This window comes from Zingiber officinale, chromosome 1A, assembly GCF_018446385.1.
Source record: "Zingiber officinale cultivar Zhangliang chromosome 1A, Zo_v1.1, whole genome shotgun sequence".
NCBI classification, from domain to species: Eukaryota; Viridiplantae; Streptophyta; class Magnoliopsida; order Zingiberales; family Zingiberaceae; genus Zingiber; species Zingiber officinale.
The window spans coordinates 141,159,181-141,182,882 of NC_055987.1; the positions used below are offsets into that span (position 1 = coordinate 141,159,181).

Below are 23,702 nucleotides of genomic sequence, written 5' to 3' on the forward strand. Positions count from 1 at the left end.
AAGAGGGAAAGACGTCGACCAGTGGTGAAGAAGGAAGAAGGAGGAAGGCGGCGTCGGTGAAGCTTGTCGCGTGCCCTATCCCCAAAAATCGCGAGTAGAGATTCCTCAAGTCCCTGTTCGGGCTCGGGGGAAAAAGGGTAAGGTTAATGGGTTATTGGATTTTAGTTTTGGTTGATGGGATCTAGACCATTAAGAGGATGAAATTGGGCTTTTGGAATTGAGCTTTAAGAGTGGGCTTGAGGATGGGATTGGGTTTTTGAAATTGGACTTGAAATTACATTGAATTGGAACTCCACTTCTTGATAAACCCTTGGATTATTTGGCCTAAATTCTTCCCTACAAAACAAGATGCACCTTTTAGATAAAATCTTAGAAAATATAGAAAAAATTATATCAAAACTCTAAATAGATATCAACTCACAAAACATGATATAAATGCAGAATTAAGCATATGAGAGGGTAAAAATGCTAAGTATAAGAGCCAAAATATTACATAAAAATGTTAGTTAACAACGCCCCTACACTTATTCTTGCTCGGCTCAAGAAAATCAGCAAAAGAAGAAACAACTAAAATACATTCCCCTAGCAATTCTCAATCATGCTTTAGAACATAGTGAAAAGAAAGTTACCTACGATTGTCAAATTTTAAAAATTCAAGCATTCATGGATTCAATTCATACACTAATTGACAAACATGATAATTTCAATCCATACTAGATAAACTAAAAATGATAACAAAATAACCTCACAAGGTAAGTAATTGTGGCTCTCCTCTTTTATAAATGCAATAGTGGAGCTCACTAAGCTACTCATGGATTCGTGCACTACCATATGATTGCTTTGCTTCTAATCTCCACCACTATATACATAAGAGTGCACAATAAAATAATGAAGGTATTATTTGAAATGTAAAGGAAACATGAATCAAAGCAAATGATAGTTAAGAAAAATAATAAGAAAGATTAAATAAGGTAATGGTGGAAGACATGGATATATTGGAATGTTACATAGATGAATACAAGTAAACAATGTCCAAAAATATTTCTCATCCAAACTTCCAAGATAGCTCTAAAAACTCAATAAAAATGTGAACAATCTCTACTATAGTTTTTACCATAAAAATTGACTCATGATATGTAATAGAATCCAAATGTTGTTACAATAAAGATTGTCACTCACAAAAATTTTGCCAAAAACAAATTCAAAATAACACATGTTAAAGTTTTTCCATAAATCCAATAAATATGTAGACAACCTCTACTATAGCTTTCAATAAAAATTCACTCATGATATATAATAAAATCTATATATTTCTACAATAAAGATTGTCTCTCCCAAAAATTCTATCACAAAGAAATACAAAATGGCACATGTCAAAGTATTTCTTTTTTTTCTTTTTTTTTCCTTCTTTTGTTTCTTACGTTTCTGATTTTTTTTTTCTTTTTCCCATTTTTTCACTTTTTTTCAACATGTTGTGCATCACTATACAACATCATCAATAGCTTAAAAAAAGATAAATAGCATGATTTACCTATGGTAATCAAGCATGGTTCACCTATGCTTCCCCTAAATTTTAGTAAGCTATTTCTCCCCTCCCACTTAAATTTTTGTCTATCTCGGGCAAAATACTCATCATAAACATTCAAAAATATCCACATCCATAAGAAGAGTAAAGGTAAAGTGGAAATGAATAGAAGAGAAAAAAGAATGAAATGTCTATAAATAGGGGGATTATTCAAGAAAAGTGTAATAACAAAAGGAATGAATAAAAGAAAGTGAGATAGCCTTCATAAAAAACATGTAAACTTATGATAATGTGGTCTTGAAAGAATTAAACAAGTTCTAGAGTAGCATTAACCACAAGTGCATCACACATCAATAGGAATAATAGGCTAAAAAATATCCTCGTTAGGTATATCAAAAATTATCATCTCAATCTATCAACATAGAATCTATCACCAAGTTGTAATCATATACAATCCAAGAATCCAATTATGATAACAAATCATCAAATCTGACAATCAAATTTAACTAGCTTTCATAATTTCTAAGATGATAAAAAGAACGCATTGGGGATTTATTGTGAAAACCCAAATAGGTAAGATAAGAAACAAATACCATGCAAAAACAAATAAAGTAGACAAAGCAAAGAAATATATACAAGCAAACAGAAAAGAGAAGTGAGATGGAACCAACTCCCCTAAATTTCTGGTGGTTGGATTCGATTCAGTTTCATCAGTCAATCTCGAAGTGGTAAGAGATGGCTCATTTGAAATATCCACTCCAGAAGGTTGATTATTGCATAGTGTTAGGGCTTTCATCAAGTGACAGAATGCATCCTTGTGTGAATTACTACAAATGAAATGTCTGAAGAAATTCTGTATACTAAAAAGAGGATGCAATTCTTGCACGCATACTATGTAAGATAGATTAGAAATAATAACAAAATCAACAGAGCACGAATCAAAAGATGTGTCACATTCAATACAATCAAAATGAATTACCTCCATGGAATTTCCTAAAGATTCAGAAGAAATATCAACCTTATCATCCTGAAAGGTATCTGGAGTTTCTAAAATAGTGAATGCAACATTATCTTGGTCAGGTGATAGATCTGGCTTTAGATCAAGTACAATCAACGGAAGTGATTATTGAGTCTCCCCTACACTTCCATCATCAATATGCACAATAAAAGGCTCAACTGGCTCAACTGGTGGTGGAATAGTCAAAGGAAATGATTCTTGGGTCTCCCCTACACTTTCATCATCAAAAACACCTGCAACATTAAGAATATCTGGAACAATAACATCATCAATAAAAATATTATTAGGATCAACTACAATATCACAATGAAAAAAATAGAAGAGTCATGTAAAGTAGCAGAATAAAAGTCAGAAATGTCAAAAACTCTATAATTCATCTCCTCGAGAATTAATGCAGTAGGTTGATCTGAATGCAATTGTAACTGTATCAATGAACGTGTTCTTGGCTTGAATTATGTTTCTTGTTGTTGCAAAAATTGTTGTGACTGCTCCCTAAAATGCTTCTTAAGTTGATGGTGTTGAAAGTAAGGTTGGTAATACTGGGGCCACTCAGAAATCCCTTGTTGTGTGTTCCCATACCCTAATCCTGCAAATAAATTATGTTGGATCGAGAAGCGCTAGAGGGGGGGGGGGGTTGAATAGCGCTCGCGGCTATTTCGTTCGATTCGTAAAACTATCGGAGTTAAAACACGTAGCGGAATAAAGAAAAACAAATAGAAAGAACACGAGGATTTACTTCGTTCGGAGCCTAGATCGACTCCTACTCGAAGGCCCGCGATCCTTGATTACTTTCCGTGGACAACAACTATAAGTTCGATAAGGTTTACAAGTATAACAATTTATAGCTTAATTTAAACCAGAAATCTTATACCGACAACAATGGATGAAAAAGCGAAGCTCCAGGTCGTCGGTGTCAAGTTGCAGCACTTCCGGGTCGTCGATTTAGCAGCACGCAGCAAGAGGATCACTTGGAATAAGTTGTTCTGAGCTGCTGGTCGAAACCCTCTTATAAAGGGTGTTCAAGGCGCCTTGAAAGCCATCCAAGGCGCCTCCATGCTGGACGAGTCACATGCTGAGATAAGGGCTGAACTGGTCGAACCTTATCATCCACCAGTCCAAGGCGCCTTGAGATTCCTTCAAGGTGCCTCTAAGCCTGCTTCGCAGCCAGCTCATCTTTTGCACCCGAGGCGCCTCCAAGCTCCATGGAGGCGCCTCGGACACTGTTTATCTGAGGCTTAACATTGTTCTTTTGTACCTGCAAGACATGTTAGATCCAAAACATAAACATATCCTGCAACACAAAAGTTAGCACATATAATATCATAAATAAGAAGTTTGACAGTCATTGGACTGTCCGGGTCTGACTTCGAATATCCGACCGGAAACCCTAGGTTGACCCGACGCCTACTGTTCCCTAGTTCTACGGGGAACGCGTCCTCACCTATTTCCCTCATGAGAGATTACCTGATGCCAGTCCGGTCCTCCAGACCGACTGGACTTTCCGCCTAGGGTTACCACACCCTAGGACCTAGGGTTACCGCCCCCTAGGGTTTTTCTCCACCTAGGGTTACCACCCCCTAGGACCTAAGGTTACCCCTTCTTAGGGTTTTCCTCCACCTAGGGTTACCACCCTCTAGGACCTAAGGTTGCCGCCCCTTAGGGTTTTCCTCCACCTAGGGTTACCGCCCCCTAGGACCTAAGGTTTCCACCCCTTTGGGTTTTCCTCCACCTAGGGTTACCGCCCCCTAGGACCTAAGGTTACCCCCTCTCCCCCTAGGATTTTCCTTCACCTAGGGTTACCACTCCCTAGGACCTAAGGTTACCACCCCTTAGGATTTTCACCTGCCTAACCGCAGTTAGGACTTTCCTGAAACCTTATTTAACCACGTCAGATAACAAGGAATCTTAACTTTGAATCCCTTTGCCATTATCAAAACTGAGGTTCGATCGTCGGATGCTTCCCGCACCAACACTCCCCCCCCCCCCCTTTTTTATTATGACAACCAAAATTCAAAGTTAAGTAAAAAATGCAATAAAGATAAGCATAAATACGAACATGCATAAATAAACCATAGGCACATTCAAAACAAAAATTTCTTTTTAATTTTCTTAGAATTTCTTCCTACTCTCCCCCTTTGCCATATATCAAAATACCCAAGAGAGTGAAGAAAATCTAGGCCTTAGCTTAACTTTCAAAGATAATTTTTATCTTATCTTTCAAAGAGAAAAATAGAGGGTTAAGCATACTTTTGATAAACACTTGGTTTTTCTTGTAAGACTTTTAGCTAGGTAAAATCAAAAATGTTATCATAATTTTGAAAGCAAAATTCTTCCTTTAGTTTGAGAGATACTTTTAGCTGAGATAAAGTTATTTTATCTTTAAAAAGTAACTTAGCAAATTTTTGTGATATCAAAACACTTTAAATTCTTAGTTTTTAAAGAGGAAGTTTAGCTTAAAAAAAAATTGATCAAGACTTAGTTTAGCTAAGATTTTTACTTTTAAAATACTCTTATCAAAGACTTAACTAAACTTATGAAGATAATAGTTTTGTTAAGTATTTAACCTTAAAAAGACTTAGTTGTTAAAAAAATTATTTTGATGAAATTTTGAGAATGCTTTGGAAAATACTTAGTATTTTCAGCAAAACTTAGCATTTGAAAACAATTACTTTGAGAGACACTTAGCTAAATTCCTTTTTTTAAAAAACAAACTTTAAAAAATACTTAGCTAAATGCTTTTAAAAAAAGAAAAGAAAAAAATATTTAGCTAAATTTGAAAATACTTAGCTTGTAACGACCACCCTTCTTACTACTACTCTCTAAGGGTGACCGTTACCTAACTACTACTCTACTTACTAGTGTCACTTATGCTAATATTAGCAACACTTAGATTTATCACGGCCCCAGAGGAAGTCCTACCGAAAAATTTCGGCAGAATCTCCCCTGTACCGGTGACCAAATCAACCATACAAACACTATATACACAGCCACAGGCGGCTGGAACATACTTTTTCATAACCACGCAGTATAATAACACAATAAGAAGAAGGAAACTACTATAGCAATAGAAAACAACTATATCACTCCAACAATAGGACCCAACTACAAGTGCGGAATAAACTTAATTACAATCTCAACTCATAATAACATTTAAAGAAAACTAGAACATAAACTGAAACTCTAAATAGGTAAGTCCTGAACATTTGCTAGCAAACTCTGGATCTCTCCATAGTCCAGTCATCACACACCTTCATCACCACCACCTTGTCACCTTCCTTTCATACTTTAGTTTTTCCTTTATCTGCAATAGGAGGAAAAATAAATCTATAAGCGAAACGCTTAGTAAGTACTAATCTATCTCACAAAAACTCGAAGTGCATAAAAATGCAAACGATACTGAAACTGAAATGCTAAAAGAAAAGTTACATGTACTCATCTAATAGCAAAGTACTCAAATAAACTGCATACTCACGATATACCAGAATAAAGCTGAATACTGGAAATAAAGCTAAACATGCTCACTAAACTGATAAGAAAAGTAATGAAACTCATGCTGTATGCTTAGAATTAAAGGAACTAAACTTCTATTAATTCTAAACATAAATAATACTTGTTTCATTTACTTATAGCTTTATACTTGAAATTAATCTTTTAATTTCTTTTACTTTTACTTTTCTTTCTTCTTCTTTTTCTTTCTTCTTCTTTTTCTTTTTCTTCTTCTTTTTCTTTCTTCTTCTTTTTCTTTTTCTTTCTTTGGGCCCAGGCTTAGTACCATTTTATGCGCGCTCTCTAATAGAGACTGAGGTAGCGAGCCTCTAGTCCTATGAGGTAAATACCTTGGTCTTACCAAGGCCAAGACCTTTGAATTGGTCACCTGGATTTGTTTAACGACAACCTTGAAAGTCGGGTACTAGCCTCTTACTTTAATGATTTACTTGTTATCTTTTCTTCTCTAGACCTTGGTCTTTTCTTACTTATAGATACTCATATCTTCTAAAGGATTTAATAGAACTCTTATTTTTCCACTAGAATACATGGTTGTTCATGCTTGTTAAAATAGAAAATGAAAACTAGAGAAAACTGCTCATGTGTATCTAGTAGTAAAGGACTAAAAATAGGAATCAATACTGCTCATGTTAAACTGATATCAAAGAAAAACTGCACGTCTAATAGCAATAGAAAAGAAGTCTGCTCATGCTTACTAATAGCTAAGGAAAAGCTAGAAAAAGAAAACTGCACTTCTATTAACAATGGAAAAGAAATCTGCTCATGCTTACAAATAGCTAAGGAAAAGCTAGAAAAAGAAAACTGAACTTCTATTAGCAATGGAAAAGAAATCTGCTCATGCTTACAAATATCTAAGGTAAAGCTAGAAAAGGAAAACTGCTCGTTCTCAACTAATAACAATTGAAAAACTGCTCATGCTCAAATATTAGCAAAATGGTAAACTGATCATGCTTAATTATTAGCAAATGGAAAATTGCTCATGCTTTAGTAACAGCAAATGAAAACTAAACAGCATGGTGTCTAATACTTAAACTCCTGGAGCTAAGTATGCTAGAACAATTTGGCAAAAAGCATGACTTTATTAAAGTCAGGAACAAACTAGGTAACTCTGAAATGATTCAAGGGCCGGATCCAAAGCACAGGAAAATCCAAAACTGGAATGCTACATATAGGCTGTTGATTATGCCACAACTATCTAATTTATACTAGCACAATTTGAAAAGCATTGGCAACCAAAGATGAAGCATCAACTTCATCTTGCTGTAAAATTAAAACAAACTCAAATAACACCTTCACAGTTTAACCCTAATTGTAAAGCAACTCAAAATCTCTAATTATGCTTTATCAGATTGGCAAGAAAGAAATCAAAACCTTAAATCTATTCTAAGATCCCTAAACATCATAATTCTGTACCAATAAAGTTCCGAAAAACCCAAATGAAGCCATTCTTCCCAAAATGGATGGCACGGCAGAAAACTAGAACTCATCCCTATTCTTTCTTTGAAGATCACGACAGATTCAAAAACAAGGAGAAACAAAAACGAAAACAACTCCTACCACAGGTGAGTAGTACTTACTGCGGTTTGCTTGAACTTACAACCGAAATCGGCTTCTACTGCTTCTAGGGTTTCGGGTGAGATGAAGATCCCAGTGATCTCTTCCTATCTTCTTGTTCTCCTTGGCGAAAGGAGCTCGAATCCACAAGGTTCACCGAAAGAAGACCTTCGCTAGCCGCCGGAGACGAAGCTAGGGCTTCGTATTTCTTCGCTCGACAAAAACGGTGCCGTCGCACGCGAGAAGCAGAGAAGAAGAGGAGAAAGGTTTTCAGGTTTGGGAAAACACTTAAGCTTTCTTTTAAATCTAGGGTTTCCATTATAACTATACTTTATCTATATCTCGCTTCATACTTATTAACAAACCACGCGTAGCCCAGTTGGTTGGCTGTGTCTGGTTGGGTCAGGTTCGGCCGGAGGTCTTGGGTTCTAGTCTCACCTTCAACATTTTTGGTCAAAACTTCTTTCTTTTTGTAAACATACTAAACGACCTCCAAAAATTACGTAAAAATACTCTAAAAATTTCTAAAAATCTCTAGAATATTTTAAAAGTATTTCTAAATGTTTTTGAAGACATTTAGAACTCAAAATAGGGAAAATTGGGTCGTTACAATCCCCCATACCTTATAAAAAGTTCGTTCTCGAACTTAGAATAGATCTGGATATTTCTGTCTCATACTGTCCTCCCGCTACCATGTGACTTCCTCGTACTTCTGGTTCTGCTAGATGACCTTCACTAGTGGTACTTCTTTATTTCTTAGTCTCTTGACTGCTCTGTCCACTATCTGTGTAGGTCTGCTCTCATAACTAAGATCCTCTTGGATCTGCACTGACTGAGGTTGAATCACTTGGCTAGGGTCATGGAGACACTTCTTTAGCATGGAGACATGAAATACATTATGTATTGCTGACATGTCTTGTGGTAAGTCCAGCTTGTAAGCTACTTTCCCAATCCTCTCTATGATCAAGTAAGGTCCTACGTAGCAAGGACTTAATTTGCCCTTCTTGCCAAATCTCATCACTCCCTTCATAGGAGCAACCTTGAGAAAGACTGAATCCCCTGATAAAGAATTCCACTGTCTGATACTCGAAACTCTGTATCTTCTTCTTTTTGTATCCCTTGCTTGATCTTCTGGATATCTGGATCTTCACTTTACTTTCTTTGTATATCCTCAAGCAGGGTTGACTCTAAAGTCAATGCAGAGAATTGCCCTTCAATAACTTCAAGTCCGAAATCTGACAACTCCTTTTGCAGTGGCAGTGCTAATGATAACAAAGACATCAGGGGCGCACTGGATTTTCTGCTTAGTGCATCTGTCACTTTGTTAGCTTTGCCTGGGTGGTAGAGTATTTCGCAATCATAGTCTTTGACTAACTCCAGCCACATGCGTTGTCTCATGTTTAAGTCTTTCTGAGTGAAAAAGTACTTAAGACTCTGATGGTCAGTGAAGATTCTACACTGAACTCCATACAAATGATGTCGCCAGAGTTTCAGTGCAAAGACCACAGCTGCCAGCTCAAGATCGTGAGTGAGGTAGTTCTTCTCGTAGTCTTTGAGTTGTCTGGAAGCATAAGCTATAACTTTTCCTTCTTGCATGAGTACAACTCCTAAGCCCATCTTGGAAGCATCACTGTAGATGTCAAAACTCTTGTCACTCTCTGGAATAGTCAGAATAGGAGCACTGGTCAGTCTCTTCTTCAACTCTTGGAAACTCTGCTCACATTTATCTGACCATTCAAACCTCTTGTTCTTTCTGGTGAGAGCTGTTAGTGGAGAGGCTATCCTGGAAAAGTCCTCCACGAATTTCCTGTAGTACCCAGCTAAACCAAGGAAGCTTCTGATCTCCCTGGCATTCTTGGGTCTACTCCAGTTGTTGACCGCTTCTATTTTGGCTGGATCCACCTGAATGCCTTCTTTAGAAATGATGTGACCTAGAAATGCCACTTGATCTAACCAGAACTCGCACTTTGAGAATTCAGCATAAAGCTGCTTTTGCTGAAGGGTCTGCAATACTATCCTCAAGTGCGTGTCATGCTCCTCTGGGGTTCTTGAATAGATCAGAATGTCGTCGATGAACACAATGACAAATTTGTCAAGGTATTCTCTAGACACTCTGTTCATTAAGTCCATGAAAATCGCTGGTGCATTAGTCACACCAAAAGACATGACTACGAACTCATAGTGTCCATATCTGGTCCTGTAAGCTGTTCTGGGTGTATCACTTTCTTTCACTTTCAACTGATGGTACCCAGAGCGCAGGTCTATTTTAGAGAACACTATTGCCCCCTTTTAGCTGATCAAATAGATCATCTATTCTGGGAAAAGGGCACTTGTCCTTAACTGTTACTTCGCTCAGCGCTCTAAAATCTATGCACATTAGCACAGATCCGTCTTTCTTCTTAACGAACAACACAGGAGCTCCCCAAGGTGAGTGACTAGGGCGGATGAAGCCTTTGTCAAGTAGCTCCTGAAGTTGCTCTTGCAACTCTTTCAGCTCCGCTAGAGACATGCGGTATAGAGCTTTTGAAATTGACTCCACTTCTCTATTGGGAGGTAGGCCAGGTAGCTCTTCTGGACATACCTCTGGATACTCGCAGACTATCCGAACTTTCTCCTGCTTGGGTCTTTCTTGTTCTTCGATCTTGACTAACTTGTGTTGCGTTTGTTGTGCCTTGATGCTGTTCAGATGGTGCTCACTAATACCCTGCTGACCAGCTCTTCATCAATCTGTGGTCGGTGAGTTTCATTACTCACATTAAGTGTTATTTCTGATCTCAGCTTTCGGAGCATCAGTCTGACTCGTTCTTTCTCTGTACTTACTAACTCTAGGCAAAGTCAAGCTAGCATGTTGAATCTTTTGACCGCTTCTTCCACTGGTAGGTCACCTGGTCTAAATTCTATAAACTCCTCATAATGTTTATTGGTGATCCGTTGGCGGAAGAACTCTTCATAAAACTCTGTCTCAAAGTCAGCCCAGCTCATCTGGTTGACTACTCTCCTACTCTTAATTCGCTCCCACTACATACGAGCATCTCTCGATAGGCAGAAAGAGGCACACTTAACCTTCTCGACTTCTGGCCAGTCAAGAAGCTCCATTGTGCTCTCCAATGTTTTGAACCAAGCCTGGGCATCCCAGGGCTCAATCATGCCTGAGAAGCTTTCTAGTTTCAGCTTCAGCCACTGGATGAGGTATGCTTCTTGTCTTCTAGGTGTTGTGGCGACTTCCAGGGCAACTGATGGGACTTCAGTCACCACTAGAGTCTCCACATTAATGGTTGGGGGAGTGGGAGGAGCTGGCTTCTGATTAGCCATCAGATTGGCAATCACTTGTTGCTACTCTGCTACTTGTTTCTAGAGTTGGGCAACAACTTCAGAAAGATTGGGCTCGGTTGCTTTGGGCACTTCGTTCTCCTGAGCTGGTTCCTCAGTACGGGGGTGTCCTCTTTTTGCCATCTAATTATGCAAGGAAAAGCTTGATATCTTCTCTATCCTTTCTAAACATACAAATTTGTATAGGAATAAAGAAAACAGCAGAAACTCTTATCTGACTTAAGCACTTATAAACAATTACTCTATACTGCAAATAATAATAAAGGAAAGTAATAAAGAAAGAACTTAAATACTTTTTTACTAAAAGACGGCAAGGCTGATGCTGATGTGTGTGTGATGCTAGAGAATGGGAACTGCTCTGATACCAACTGTAATGACCACCCTTCTTACTACTACTCTCTAAGGGCGACCGTTACCTAACTACTGCTCTACTTACTAGTGTCACTTATGCTAATATTAGCAACACTTAGATTTATCACGGCCCCAGAGGAAGTCCTATCGAAAAATTTCGACAGAATCTCCCCTGTACCGGTGACCAAATCAACCATACAGACACTATATACACAGCCACAGGCGGCTGGAACATACTTTTTCATAACCACGCAGTATAATAACACAATAAGAAGAAGGAAATTACTCTAGCAATAGCAAACAACTATATCACTCCAACAATATGACCCAACTACAAGTGCGGAATAAACTTAATTACAATCTCAACTCATAATAACATTTAAAGAAAACTAGAACATAATCTGAAACTCTAAACAGGTAAGTCCTGAACATTTGCTAGCAAACTCTGGATCTCTCCATAGTCCAATCATCATACACCTTCATCACCACCACCATGTCGCCTTCCTTTCATACTTTAGCTTTTCCTTTATCTGCAGTAGGAGGAAAAATAAATCTATAAGCGAAACGCTTAGTAAGTACTAATTTATCTCACAAAAACTCGAAGTGCATAAAAATGCAAATGATACTAAAACTGAAATGCTAAAAGAAAAGTTACGTGTACATATCTAATAGCAAAGTACTCAAATAAACTGCATACTCACGATATACCAGAATAAAGCTGAATACTCGAAATAAAGCTAAACATGCTCACTAAACTGATAAGAAAAGTAATGAAACTCATGTTGTATGCTTAGAATTAAAGGAACTAAACTTCTATTAATTCTAAACATAAATAATACTTGTTTCATTTACTTATAGCTTTATACTTGAAATTAATCTTTTAATTTCTTTTACTTTTACTTTTCTTTCTTCTTCTTTTTCTTTCTTCTTCTTTTTCTTTTTCTTCTTCTTTTTCTTTCTTCTTCTTTTTCTTTTTCTTTCTTTGGGCCCAGGCTTAGTACCATTTTATGCGCGCTCTCTAATAGAGACTGAGGTAGCGAGCCTCTAGTCCTATGAGGAAATACCTTGGTCTTACCAAGGCCAAGACCTTTGAATTGGTCACCTGGATTTGTTTAACGACAACCTTGGAAGTCGGGTACTAGCCTCTTACTTTAATAATTTACTTGTTATCTTTTCTTCTCTAGACCTTGGTCTTTTCTTACTTATAGATACTCATATCTTCTAAAGGATTTAATAGAACTCTTATTTTTCCACTAGAATACATGATTGTTCATGCTTGTTAAAATAGCAAATGAAAACTAGAGAAAATTGCTCATGTGTATCTAGTAGTAAAGGACTAAAAATAGGAATCAATACTGTTCATGTTAAACTGATATCAAAGAAAAACTGCACGTCTAATAGCAATAGAAAAGAAGTATGCTCATGCTTACTAATAGCTAAGGAAAAGCTAGAAAAAGAAAACTGCACTTCTATTAGCAATGGAAAAGAAATCTGCTCATGCTTACAAATAGCTAAGGAAAAGCTAGAAAAAGAAAACTGAACTTCTATTAGCAATGGAAAAGAAATCTGCTCATGCTTACAAATAGCTAAGGTAAAGCTAGAAAAGGAAAACTGCTCATTCTCAACTAATAACAATTGAAAAACTGCTCATGCTCGAATATTAGCAAAATGGTAAACTGATCATGCTTAATTATTAGCAAATGGAAAATTGCTCATGCTTTACTAACAACAAATGAAAACTAAACAACATGGTGTCTAATACTTAAACTCCTGGAGCTAAGTATGCTAGAATAATTTGGCAAAAAGCATGACTTTATTAAAGTCATGAGCAAACTAGGTAACTCTGAAATGATTCAAGGGCCGGATCCAAAGCACAGGAAAATCCAAAACTGGAATGCTACATATAGGCTGTTGATTATGCCACAACTATCTAATTTATACTAGCACAATTTGAAAAGCATTGGCAACCAAAGATGAAGCATCAACTTCATCTTGCTGTAAAATTAAAACAAACTCAAATAACACCTTCACAGTTTAACCCTAATTGTAAAGCAACTCAAAATCTCCAATTATGCTTTATCAGATTGGCAAGAAAGAAATCAAAACCTTGAATCTATTCTAAGATCCCTAAACATCATAATTCTCTACCAATAAAGTTCCGAAAAACCCAAATGAAGCAATTCTTCCCAAAATGGATGGCACGGCATAAAACTAGAACTCATCCCTATTCTTTCTTTGAAGATCACGGCAGATTCAAAAACAAGGAGAAACAAAACCGAAAACAACTCCTACCACAGGTGAGTAGTACTTACTGTAGTTTGCTTGAACTTACAACCGAAATCGGCTTCTACTGCTTCTAGGGTTTCGGGTGAGATGAACATCCCAGTGATCTCTTCCTATCTTCTTGTTCTCCTTGGCGAGAGGAGCTCGAATCTACAAGGTTCACCGAAAGAAGACCTTCGCCGGCCGCCGGAGATGAAGCTAGGGCTTCGTATTTCTTCGCTCGACAAAAACGGCGCCGTCCCACACGAGAAGCAGAGAAGAAGAGGAGAAAGGTTTTCGGGTTTGGGAAAACACTTAAGCTTTCTTTTAAATCTAGGGTTTCCATTATAACTATACTTCATATATATCTCGCTTCATACTTATTAACAAATCACGCGTAGCCCAGTTAGTTGGCTATGTTCGGTTGGGTCAGGTTCAGTCGGAGGTCTTGGGTTCAAGTCTCACCTTCAACATTTTTGGTTAAAACTTCTTTCTTTTTGTAAACATACTAAACGACCTCCAAAAATTACGTAAAAATACTCTAAAAATTTCTAAAAATCTCTAGAATATTTTAAAAGTATTTCTAAATATTTTTGAAGACATTTAAAACTCGAAATAGGGAAAATTGGGTCGTTACATAGCTATATATTCAGCTTAAAAATGATTGCTTTGAGAAAACATCTTGCCAAATAGCTAAGTTTAGAGTATAATATAACTAAGTTTAGTTAAAGAAGACTTGATTATGTACTTAGCTTAAAGAGGTTTTACATAAAGGCTTAGTTTTGAAACCATTCTAGAAGAGTTGTAATTTAAAAGTCAGGTCATAAATAATTTAAATTTTAAAGCTAAGTTAAAACTAACTTGAATTTTCGAAGACATGCCAAAAATAGTTTTTAATTTTGATGTCAAGTCAAAATTTTATTTTAAAGAAAAACTAATTTTAAAACCAACTCAAAATCACTCCCCCTTAATTAATGCCTTAATAAATTCTTTGAGTTCAGGAGTTTAAGTATGAGAGGTTAAAAAAATTTATTTTCATAATTTTCCATCTCACTCATTCTAGATTAACAAGCATGTTTAGCATATGAGGGAACGTGAGATGGAGTTGTCTTTCCAGTTGATATAAAACATAAGTTTTGAGTTTCAAATAATTTTTAAAATGATTTTTCAAATAATTTTAAAATAATTTTTCAAATAATTTTAAAATGATTTATCAAATAATTTTAAAATGGTTTTTCAAATAATTTTAAAAGATTTTTCAAATATTTTTAGAATGATATTTCAAATATTAATTTTTAAAGAATTTTTAAATGATTTTTTAAAATGATTTTTTAAAATGATTTTTTAAAATGATTTTTAAAATTATTTTTAAAAGAATTTTTCAAATAATTTTTGAAATGATTTTTAAAAGAATTTTTTAAATAATTTTTAAAATGATTTTTAAAAGAATTTTTCAAATAATTTTTGAAATGATTTTTAAAAGAATTTTTCAAATAATTTTAGAAATGATTTTTAAAAGAATTTTTTAAATAATTTTTGAAATGATTTTTAAAAGAATTTTTTAAATAATTTTTAAAATGATTTTTAAATGAATTTTTCAAATAATTTTTAAAATGATTTTTAAAAGAATTTTCAAATAATTTTGAAATTAAGTTTAAAAGATTTTTAAAAGATTTTTCAAATAATTTTGAAATTAAGTTTAAAAGATTTTTAAAAGATTTTTCAATTAATTTTGAAATTAAGTTTTAAAATATTTTTAAAAGATTTTTAAAAGATTTTTCAAATAATTTTGAAATTAAGTTTAAAAGATTTTTCAAATAATTTTGAAATGATTTTTCAAATAATTTTAAAAGATTTTTCAAATATTTTGAAATTAAGTTTTAAAAGATTTTTAAAATAATTTTTTAAAGATTTTTCAAATAATTTTGAAATGATTTTTCAAATAATTTTAAAATTAAGTTTTAAAAGATTTTTAAAAGAATTTTTAAATAATTTTGAAATGATTTTTCAAATAATTTTAAAAGATTTTTCAAATATTTTGAAATTAAGTTTTAAAAGATTTTTAATATAATTTTTAAAAGATTTTTCAAATAATTTTGAAAAATAATTTAAGTTAATTAAGTTTGAAAAAATAATTTAAGTTAATTAAGTTTTTAAAAAATAATTTAAGTTAATTAAGTCTTTAATTAATTTTAATTACGAATTTAATTTTGAATTAACTTTAATTATACTTAGTCATCTCACCCGATCTAAATTTTCAATCAGGTAATCCTATAATTGTTGTGAGATGAATTGAGGTTTAATTTTAGGGTTTTAGTTTAACTTTGTGTTACATTCAGGTTTAGCTTTGGGTTCAACAAGTAAGCGTTCTTTGGATAAACTTCTGGGCTATGGTGAGTCACAAGGACATCATTAAAGTAACCATGCCTTCGAGGTTTTCCAAATAATCCTACCCATTGAACTTAGTACAAAACCTTGGTCTAACTGGTTTGGATCCATAAAGGGTAGCTTCGGTCAGTTCCACTTAGCCAAATGCACCAGGTCGAAGCCATATCTTCCTAGACATGCGATGACTATGTTTCCCCAATGTACTATCATCCAATACTTCACCAGTACCGTGGGTCAAGTTAAACCTAGCACATTTTAATCTATCCTTAATTACCCTGCTGGGTAGTCTAATCTTGGTTACCCTTAGCGGGTGGATTAAGTTCGGAGGTGTCAGCTATTCTGGAGCATTCCTTTGGATTTTAATTTGATTTAATTTGATTTTAATTTGATTTTGATTTAATTTAATTAGAATTTAACTTGATTTTAATTTAATTTGAATTTAAAGTTTATTTAATTTGATTTCCTTTTTAGCTTGTTTCGTAGTGTTTAAGTTTTACTTTAGACTTGTAATCTAAGTCTAGATTTTGTGATTTGACTAAATTAATAACAATCTTCTCTAATTTATCAATTTTATCTTTTAAAATATTATTTTGTATTCCTAATTTTCTTAAAGTTAATTTCTTATTTTTACTTAATAATTTTGAGTTATTCTTGTTTAGATATGAATCAAATTTAATCATGGTATTATTAGCATGCGTATCTAATTTTTAAGAAATATCTATACTTGAGCAAGCAAGATTAGTTGAACTACTGCAATCATGTGTTGTAAAAATTGGATTTTCATATAATGTAAATTTATTTACCTTGATTTCTCCCTCTGGATTATTGGGTCTTCTTTCTGGGCATTGTCTTTTGCAGTGACCCATTTGTTTGCATTTGGAGCATTTAATTTGTTCCTTCCCTCTTTTGATCATTTTCTCCTTGTCCTTCGATTGTACCGACCGAGTCTTATGAGTATGACACTCGTTTTTATAGTGCCCTCTCTCCCTACACTTAAAACAAGTTATGTGACATTTGCATTTTGAATTTACAATCTCACCTCTCAAATTTATGACAGGATGCTCCCCCTTGACTGTTGCCACCTCGAGTTCAGACTCAGATTCAGCAATTTCCTCTCTGGCCATTAGTGCTATGAAATTGGTCTGATCTGATTCTTCCGAGTCTGGTTCGGAGGTTGACTCTGGAGATTCGTATTTGGGTTCGCAGTCTTGTTCAATTTCTGATTCTGAAGGAATCTCATGAAGTTTGAGTAGTTTCTCCCAAAGCTCTTTAGCAGTGTCGAACCTTCCGACTCGATCAAGCTCTGAATTTGATAGTCCGCCTAGGAGAATACATGTTGCCTTTGCATTTGTCTCGAAGTTTCTTATTGTTTGTGCATCCCACTTGTCATAGGTGATGGATACACCTTCTTCAGTTGAGAGAAAGAGTCCGATCTGGACTATGGTCCATGTCTCCACTTGGGTTTTCAGTTGGTGCTCCATCTGGTCTTTCCAGTAACCAAAATTTTCGCTGGACAAGAGTGGTAGGCTTGCGGTGTTGTATCCATCTTCATAGACCATTTAAAAACCTAGCACACAATATAAACAAAAACTTGTTCCAAGACTTGGTCTTGGATTAGTAGTGCAAAATAAAGATAGAAATAGCAATTTACAAATTTTGAGAAAAAAATAATAAAATAATAAAAAATATTATTAAAATAAAAAAAATATTATTTCAAAATTTGCTAAATGCGATATTTCGTTAATCCCAATCAATTGTGAAAAGATGAGAATGAATTTTTTTAAAACAGTTTTGGAGGGAAAAAACGAAAGGTGTAAGGTTTTATTTTTAGCCTAAATAGACGAAAAAGCCATAAAAGAAATGCTCGAATGGTGGTTTCACCTATTCGAAGCGACCCCACTCTGATACCAATTGTTGGATCGAGAAGCGCTAGAGGGGGGGTGAATAGCGCTCACGTCTATTTCGTTCGATTCGTAAAACTATTGGAGTTAAAACATGCAGCGAAATAAAAAAAACAAACAGAAAGAACACGAGGATTTACTTCGTTCGGACCCTAGATCGACTCCTACTCGAAGGCCCGCGATCCTTGATCGCTTTCCGTGGGCAACAACTATAAGTTCGATAAGGTTTACAAGTATAACAATTTACAGCTTAATTTAAACCAGAAATCTTATACCGACAACAATGGATGAAAAAGTGAAGCTCCGGGTCGTCGGTGCCAAGTTGCAGCACGTCCGGGTCGTCGATTTAGCAGCACGCAGCAAGAGGATCACTTGGAATAAGTTGTTTTGAGCTGCTGGTCGAAACCCTCTTATAAAGGGTGTTCAAGGCGCCTTGAAAGTCATCCAAGACGCCTCCATGCTGGCCGAGTCAGACGCTGAGATAAGGGCTGAACTGGTCGAACCTTATCAGGTTCAAGGCGCCTTTATGCTTCCTCAAGGCACCTTGATCCACCAGTCCAAGGTGCCTTGAGCTTCCTTCAAGGCGCCTCCAAGCCTGCGTCGCAACCAACTCATCTTTTGCACCCGAGGCGCCTCCAAGCTCCATGGAGGCGCCTTAGACACTGTTTATCCGAGGCTTAACCTTGTTCTTTTGTACCTGCAAGACATGTTAGATCCAAAACACAAACATATCCTGCAACACAAAAGTTAGCACATATAATATCATAAATAAGAAGTTTGACAGTCATTGGACTGTCCGGGTCTGACTTCGGATTTCCGACCGGAAACCCTAGGTCGACCCGACGCCTACTATTCCCTTTGCGGGCAACGCGTCCTCACCTACTCCCCTTAGTAGAGATTACATGATGCCAGTCCGATCCTCCAGACCGACTTTACTTTCTGCCTAGGGTTACCACCCCCTAGGACCTAGGGTTACCGCCCCCTAGGATTTTTCTCCACCTAGGGTTACCGCCCCCTAGGACCTAAGGTTACCCCTTCTTAGGGTTTTCCTCCACCTAGGGTTACCACCCCCTAGGACCTAAGGTTGCCGCCCCTTAGGTTTTCCTCCACCTAGGATTACCGCCCCCTAGGACCTAAGGTTGCCGCCCCTTAGGATTTTCCTCCACCTAGGGTTACCGCCCCCTAGGGCCTAAGGTTTCCCCCCCCCCCCCCCCCTTTAGGATTTTCCTTCACCTAGGGTTACCACCCCCTAGGACCTAAGGTTATCACCCCTTAGGATTTTCACCTGCCTAATCGCAGTTAGGACTTTCCTGAAACCTTATTTAACCACGTTAGATAACAAGAAATCTTAACTTTGAATCCCTTTGCCATTATCAAAACTGAGATTCAATCGTCGGATGCTTCCCGCACCAACAAATTATACCTGCCCTGTTGATGAGTCTAATAAGACTGAGGATCAGGCTGATAATACTAGATCCTGGTTGGGAATACACTGGCAAAGGAATGAACATCTTTAGCAATCATGGATCTAGTCCCATACAGCTGATAATTTGTAGCCATAATATTAGTAAGTTCTCTGGCCTGAGCAGGTATCTTGTTAACTAGAGCCCCTCCACTAGCAGCACCAACCATACTTTTGTCCATGGACAGTACAAGAAAAAAAGCCTAACAACAATGGTTTTTCACCGTTGTCGTAGCCCATTTTGAACTGTTGTTAAAGGTCGTGTTGTTAAAAGGGGTGCCCAAAGACAACGGTTTTTAACCGTTGTCTTTGTAGGCAAAGACAACATTTTTGCAACGGTGAAAAACTGTTGTCTTTTCTTTCAAAGACAACAGTTTTTCACCGTTGTCTTTGAGTGTATGCTTAGGCTCTTCAACAACAGTTCAAAAAACCGTTGTCTTTTTTGCAAATGACATCGGTTTGACAATGGTTAAAAATCGTTGTCTGTTAGCGAGCAATGTTAATTAACATCAGTTTGTCACTGTTGTCTTTTAACTCCATTGACAACAGTTTGACATATTTAAACTGATGTCTTTGGGTACAATATACAATATTTTGACAATAAAAAACATCATCATCTAGTGCAAATTTCATCCAGTGCAAATTTCATTGATAAAAAACCTACATAATCAATATTTACAATGCAAATTTCATTAAAGTACCAAACATCATCATCCTAACATCATTAAAGTACCAAACATCAACATTCAAACATCACAAAAGTTTACACAGCCAAAAGTTTATATATATCACACATATATATAAAGTCCAAAATATCATGTTTTGTTGGAGCACGTCTTCTCTACATGTGCATCTTCTAAACAGCCTGTGCATCTTCTAAACTGCAGCCTTTTCTGGTTTCTCCTCCCTCCTAGCTTCTCTTTTCTTCTCCTTTCACAGAAACGGGGTCATTATCTTTTCCCTGAGGTAAATAGCATATGATTGCAAGTTAAGTCATTTCCCAGGAGTAAATGGCATAAAAATGGATCTCTTGGAAATTTCAGTTTTACAAAAACTCAAAGAGTAGTATGTCTTAAAAGACCAGCTATATGGCTTTACAAGTAACTCTTAAGTATGGTAAACCAAACCTATCAACTTTACATATACCAAAAAAAATTCTATCCAATTTGAAGTCTAGTGAAACTCCATCTACTATGGGTTCAACTGCTTTGTTAGCGAGATAATCCTTCAGCAACTTAGTGTTCAAAAACCCTCAAGCAAAAATTGAAATTTTTGGAGACAGTAACTTGCTCCACACAACTAACCAAATCCCGTCAACTTGATGAGTATGTCTAATTAACCTCCATGCAGACTTGGATAAGAAAGCTCCATCCAAAGATAATTTCCAGATCTGCAAGTCAGGCTCTCCCCTCAGAATATAAACATCAAGAGCTTTTATAACCAAATCAGGCGTAAGCACCTCTCTTAATTTGAGAAGAACCCATCCCTGCTCATCCCACATAGAAGACACAGACCTACCAGGATCTCCAACAATATTACAAAGCTTAAACAAAGGACCTGCATCTAACAATGTATCAAACCAGAAATTAATATGATCTTCACCTAAACGCCATCTAATATGCTCTTCTGCTACGTTTCTCATCTGTAACATCCTTTTCCAACAATGTGAAGCTTTGTTTTTGAGTAAAACCACCACAGGAGAGACTGACCCACAGTACATGCTAGACAGAAATTTCGACAAGTGTGTTCTCTGCTCCCGGAATCTGCACCACATCTTCCCTGAAAATGCATTAGGCACCTCAGATAAACTTCTCACTCCCAATCCTCCTTCTAGCTTAGGTTTACAAATATCTTTCCAAGAGATCCAGTGAATCTTCCTATTGGAACTGATAGAACCCCAGAAAAAATTGGCCATAATCATCTCAATTTGATGTAAAATACCCCCTTCGTCACTATTAATAATGGAGGCATCTAAAAAATGGATTCTTCCTACCAATATTGAATTCCTTATGTTACAGGGTGATATATGCAATCAAAGTTTGGACCTCAAACATTAAATTTCTCTGTTAGTTACTATACATGGTAAAAGGCCCGTTAGACATACATTAAGTTACAGTTAGGGAATCAACAAAAAAAAACACACTTGCGTTGATATTTCTGCTTGCGTATTCTTTTGCAACAGTCTTCGTGAGACCAATCACTCCTGCCTTTGCAGGACTGTAATTAGCTTGGAATACATTACCGACTAAACCAACAACAGATGCCCCTGCTCAATTGAATGATATTTCAATATCTCGAAAAAAAACTAAAGCATAAAGATGCTGCAGTAACAAGATTATTACCCTTCTAAACAAAGACATCTACATTATAAAATTGAGAACCCCAGAAAGTTTGTTATGTAAACCAAAATACAGTATAAATATTTGACAAAGGATTAAGGTTAATCATTTTTTATATTTGACAAAGGATTAAGTTATTGGTTTGTATTTGATGTTGGTGCATCAAGTATGCAGTTTAGTAATGCCGATTGGATTTGGTAAATGGACTCAGAGACAGATATCTCCAAATCAAGTGCAATCAAGTATAAGCAGCATGTATTCAATTTAATTGAATATTATTATTGTCAAATGCAATAAGATGAACTCATGTATATACCTATTCATAGATATGATCTTGTATGCATTCGGCTATCTCAGAGCGCACTTCATCAATTTCTTCTTGAGAGTACTCCGCTTTTGTGAACTGCGAACACACATAAATTATATGATCTTAAAGAACAAAATATAATTAATTGAAAAAAAATAATAACTAAATAACAATTCGTGAAGTGATACCAAAGATCATTTTGAGAAATTCGTCCTAGTTGATCTACTAAGATTACCCCAAAGAAGTCATCTGATATGATTCCCATGCTGTGAGCATAAGGTATTTTAGAATTGGTATCGACTTTTCCACCCGTGGATGGATTGCCAATCAAGTAACCCTGAAAGCCAAGGCTTTTTCTTTCATATAAACTATGACATAATTTAAAGATCAAAATTAGATTCTTTCCCGTTATTGCCAGTGGCCCATCAATTCAAGCAATTTACCTGGAGGTTAAGTAATGGTTCTTTCCCTTCATCAATACCTGAATTACAGTAAATGAAAATGGCATGTAAATTAACACCCTCATCAATAGTTTACATTAAAAGTAGAGTTACCATCCAATATTCTTTTGGCCACCATAGGTACAAGTTTTCCAGCATATGAATCCCCAGCAATGTAGAGGGGATTGGAGATGAACTGTGGGTGCTCAACAAGCCACTGCAAAAGTGAAAGATTACATCTTTAAGGCACTTACAGTAATTACATCAGGAATATATATGATCTTTCCCACCTGTAAAAGAAACTTAGAAGCCTGTTCAGACCAAATAGTATCATTGGCATCATACCCTTCATATTTTCTTGAGTATGAGAATCCAGGACCCAACGGGGAATCTACAAAGATAATGTTGGCTACCTGCACGAATGTTTTCACGCAGACAGGACAAAAGCATGTATCATATTGCTTCCTCAATTACTGATCAAGAAGAAGAAGTTACCTTGGTCCAGGAATAAGGATGGTAGACCAAGCTTGGCAAGCTCCCGTTGTACTCGGCTGTCACAAATTTCAGGGGCCTGCGAATGGATTTCTACTATGAAACGAGAGTAGCTAATCATAGCAAACATGGAAATTTCACCCACCGATTTCGAAGACTAATCCGCTGAAGGCAGAGCACCTGGGCCCGCTGGTCAGCCAGAGGAGCAGGGGGTCCTCTGCCGGATTGTTCTCCGACTTGATGAAGTAGTAGAAAAACTCACCGCCGTGGTCCTGGTCCACCTCCACGTACCTGCACCAACGAGAGCAGAGGTTCATGGGGGTCAGAGCAAAGTTAAGGTTGGGGGAAACAACATCCGGACCCTGTCTCTAAGTAGAAGGGAAGGGGGCCTTGGAATCCAGGTAAATAGGTGACCACAGAAGATGAGAGAGCAGAGGAAAAGAAGCAGAGAAAGATCAGTGAGACAATCAGGAGAGGGATTTCCATCTTCCTCCTCCTCCTTCCTTCTTCTTCCTTCTTGTGTTGGAACTGGTTGAAAGTCGAGGCGACGAGGAGGAGGCGGTGAAGATGGCTGAAAGTAGAGGCCGCGAGGAGGAGGTGGCGAGGCCGAAAGTTGAGGCGACGAAGAGGGCGGCGAGGAAGGAGGCGACGAAGAGGGCGGCGAGGAGGGAGGCGGCGAAGAGGGCGGTGAGGAGGGAGGCGACGAAGAAGGTGGTGAAGAGGGTGGTGAGGAGGGAGGCGGCGAAGAGGGTGGTGAGGAGGAGGCGGCGAAGAGTAGGGTTTTGGGAAAGAGACAGAAAAAAACAAAGCGTAAAACAGACAAATG

General features: G+C 36.6%; 1 protein-coding gene across 1 annotated transcript; it reads right to left on the reverse strand.

The window, feature by feature from the left end:
- Positions 1-2,648: 2,648 nt before the first annotated feature.
- On the reverse strand, positions 2,649-23,367 carry LOC122004211 (serine carboxypeptidase-like 18). The gene is made up of 10 exons (XM_042559136.1): positions 23,238-23,367; positions 23,018-23,167; positions 22,880-22,955; positions 22,675-22,797; positions 22,499-22,601; positions 22,388-22,425; positions 22,116-22,281; positions 21,442-21,564; positions 16,975-17,160; positions 2,649-2,836 (listed from the first exon to the last, which is right to left on the reverse strand). Exons 1-10 carry the CDS (start codon positions 23,360-23,362, stop codon positions 2,649-2,651), a joined length of 1,278 nt encoding a protein of 425 aa, XP_042415070.1. The 5' UTR covers positions 23,363-23,367.
- Positions 23,368-23,702: the final 335 nt, after the last annotated feature.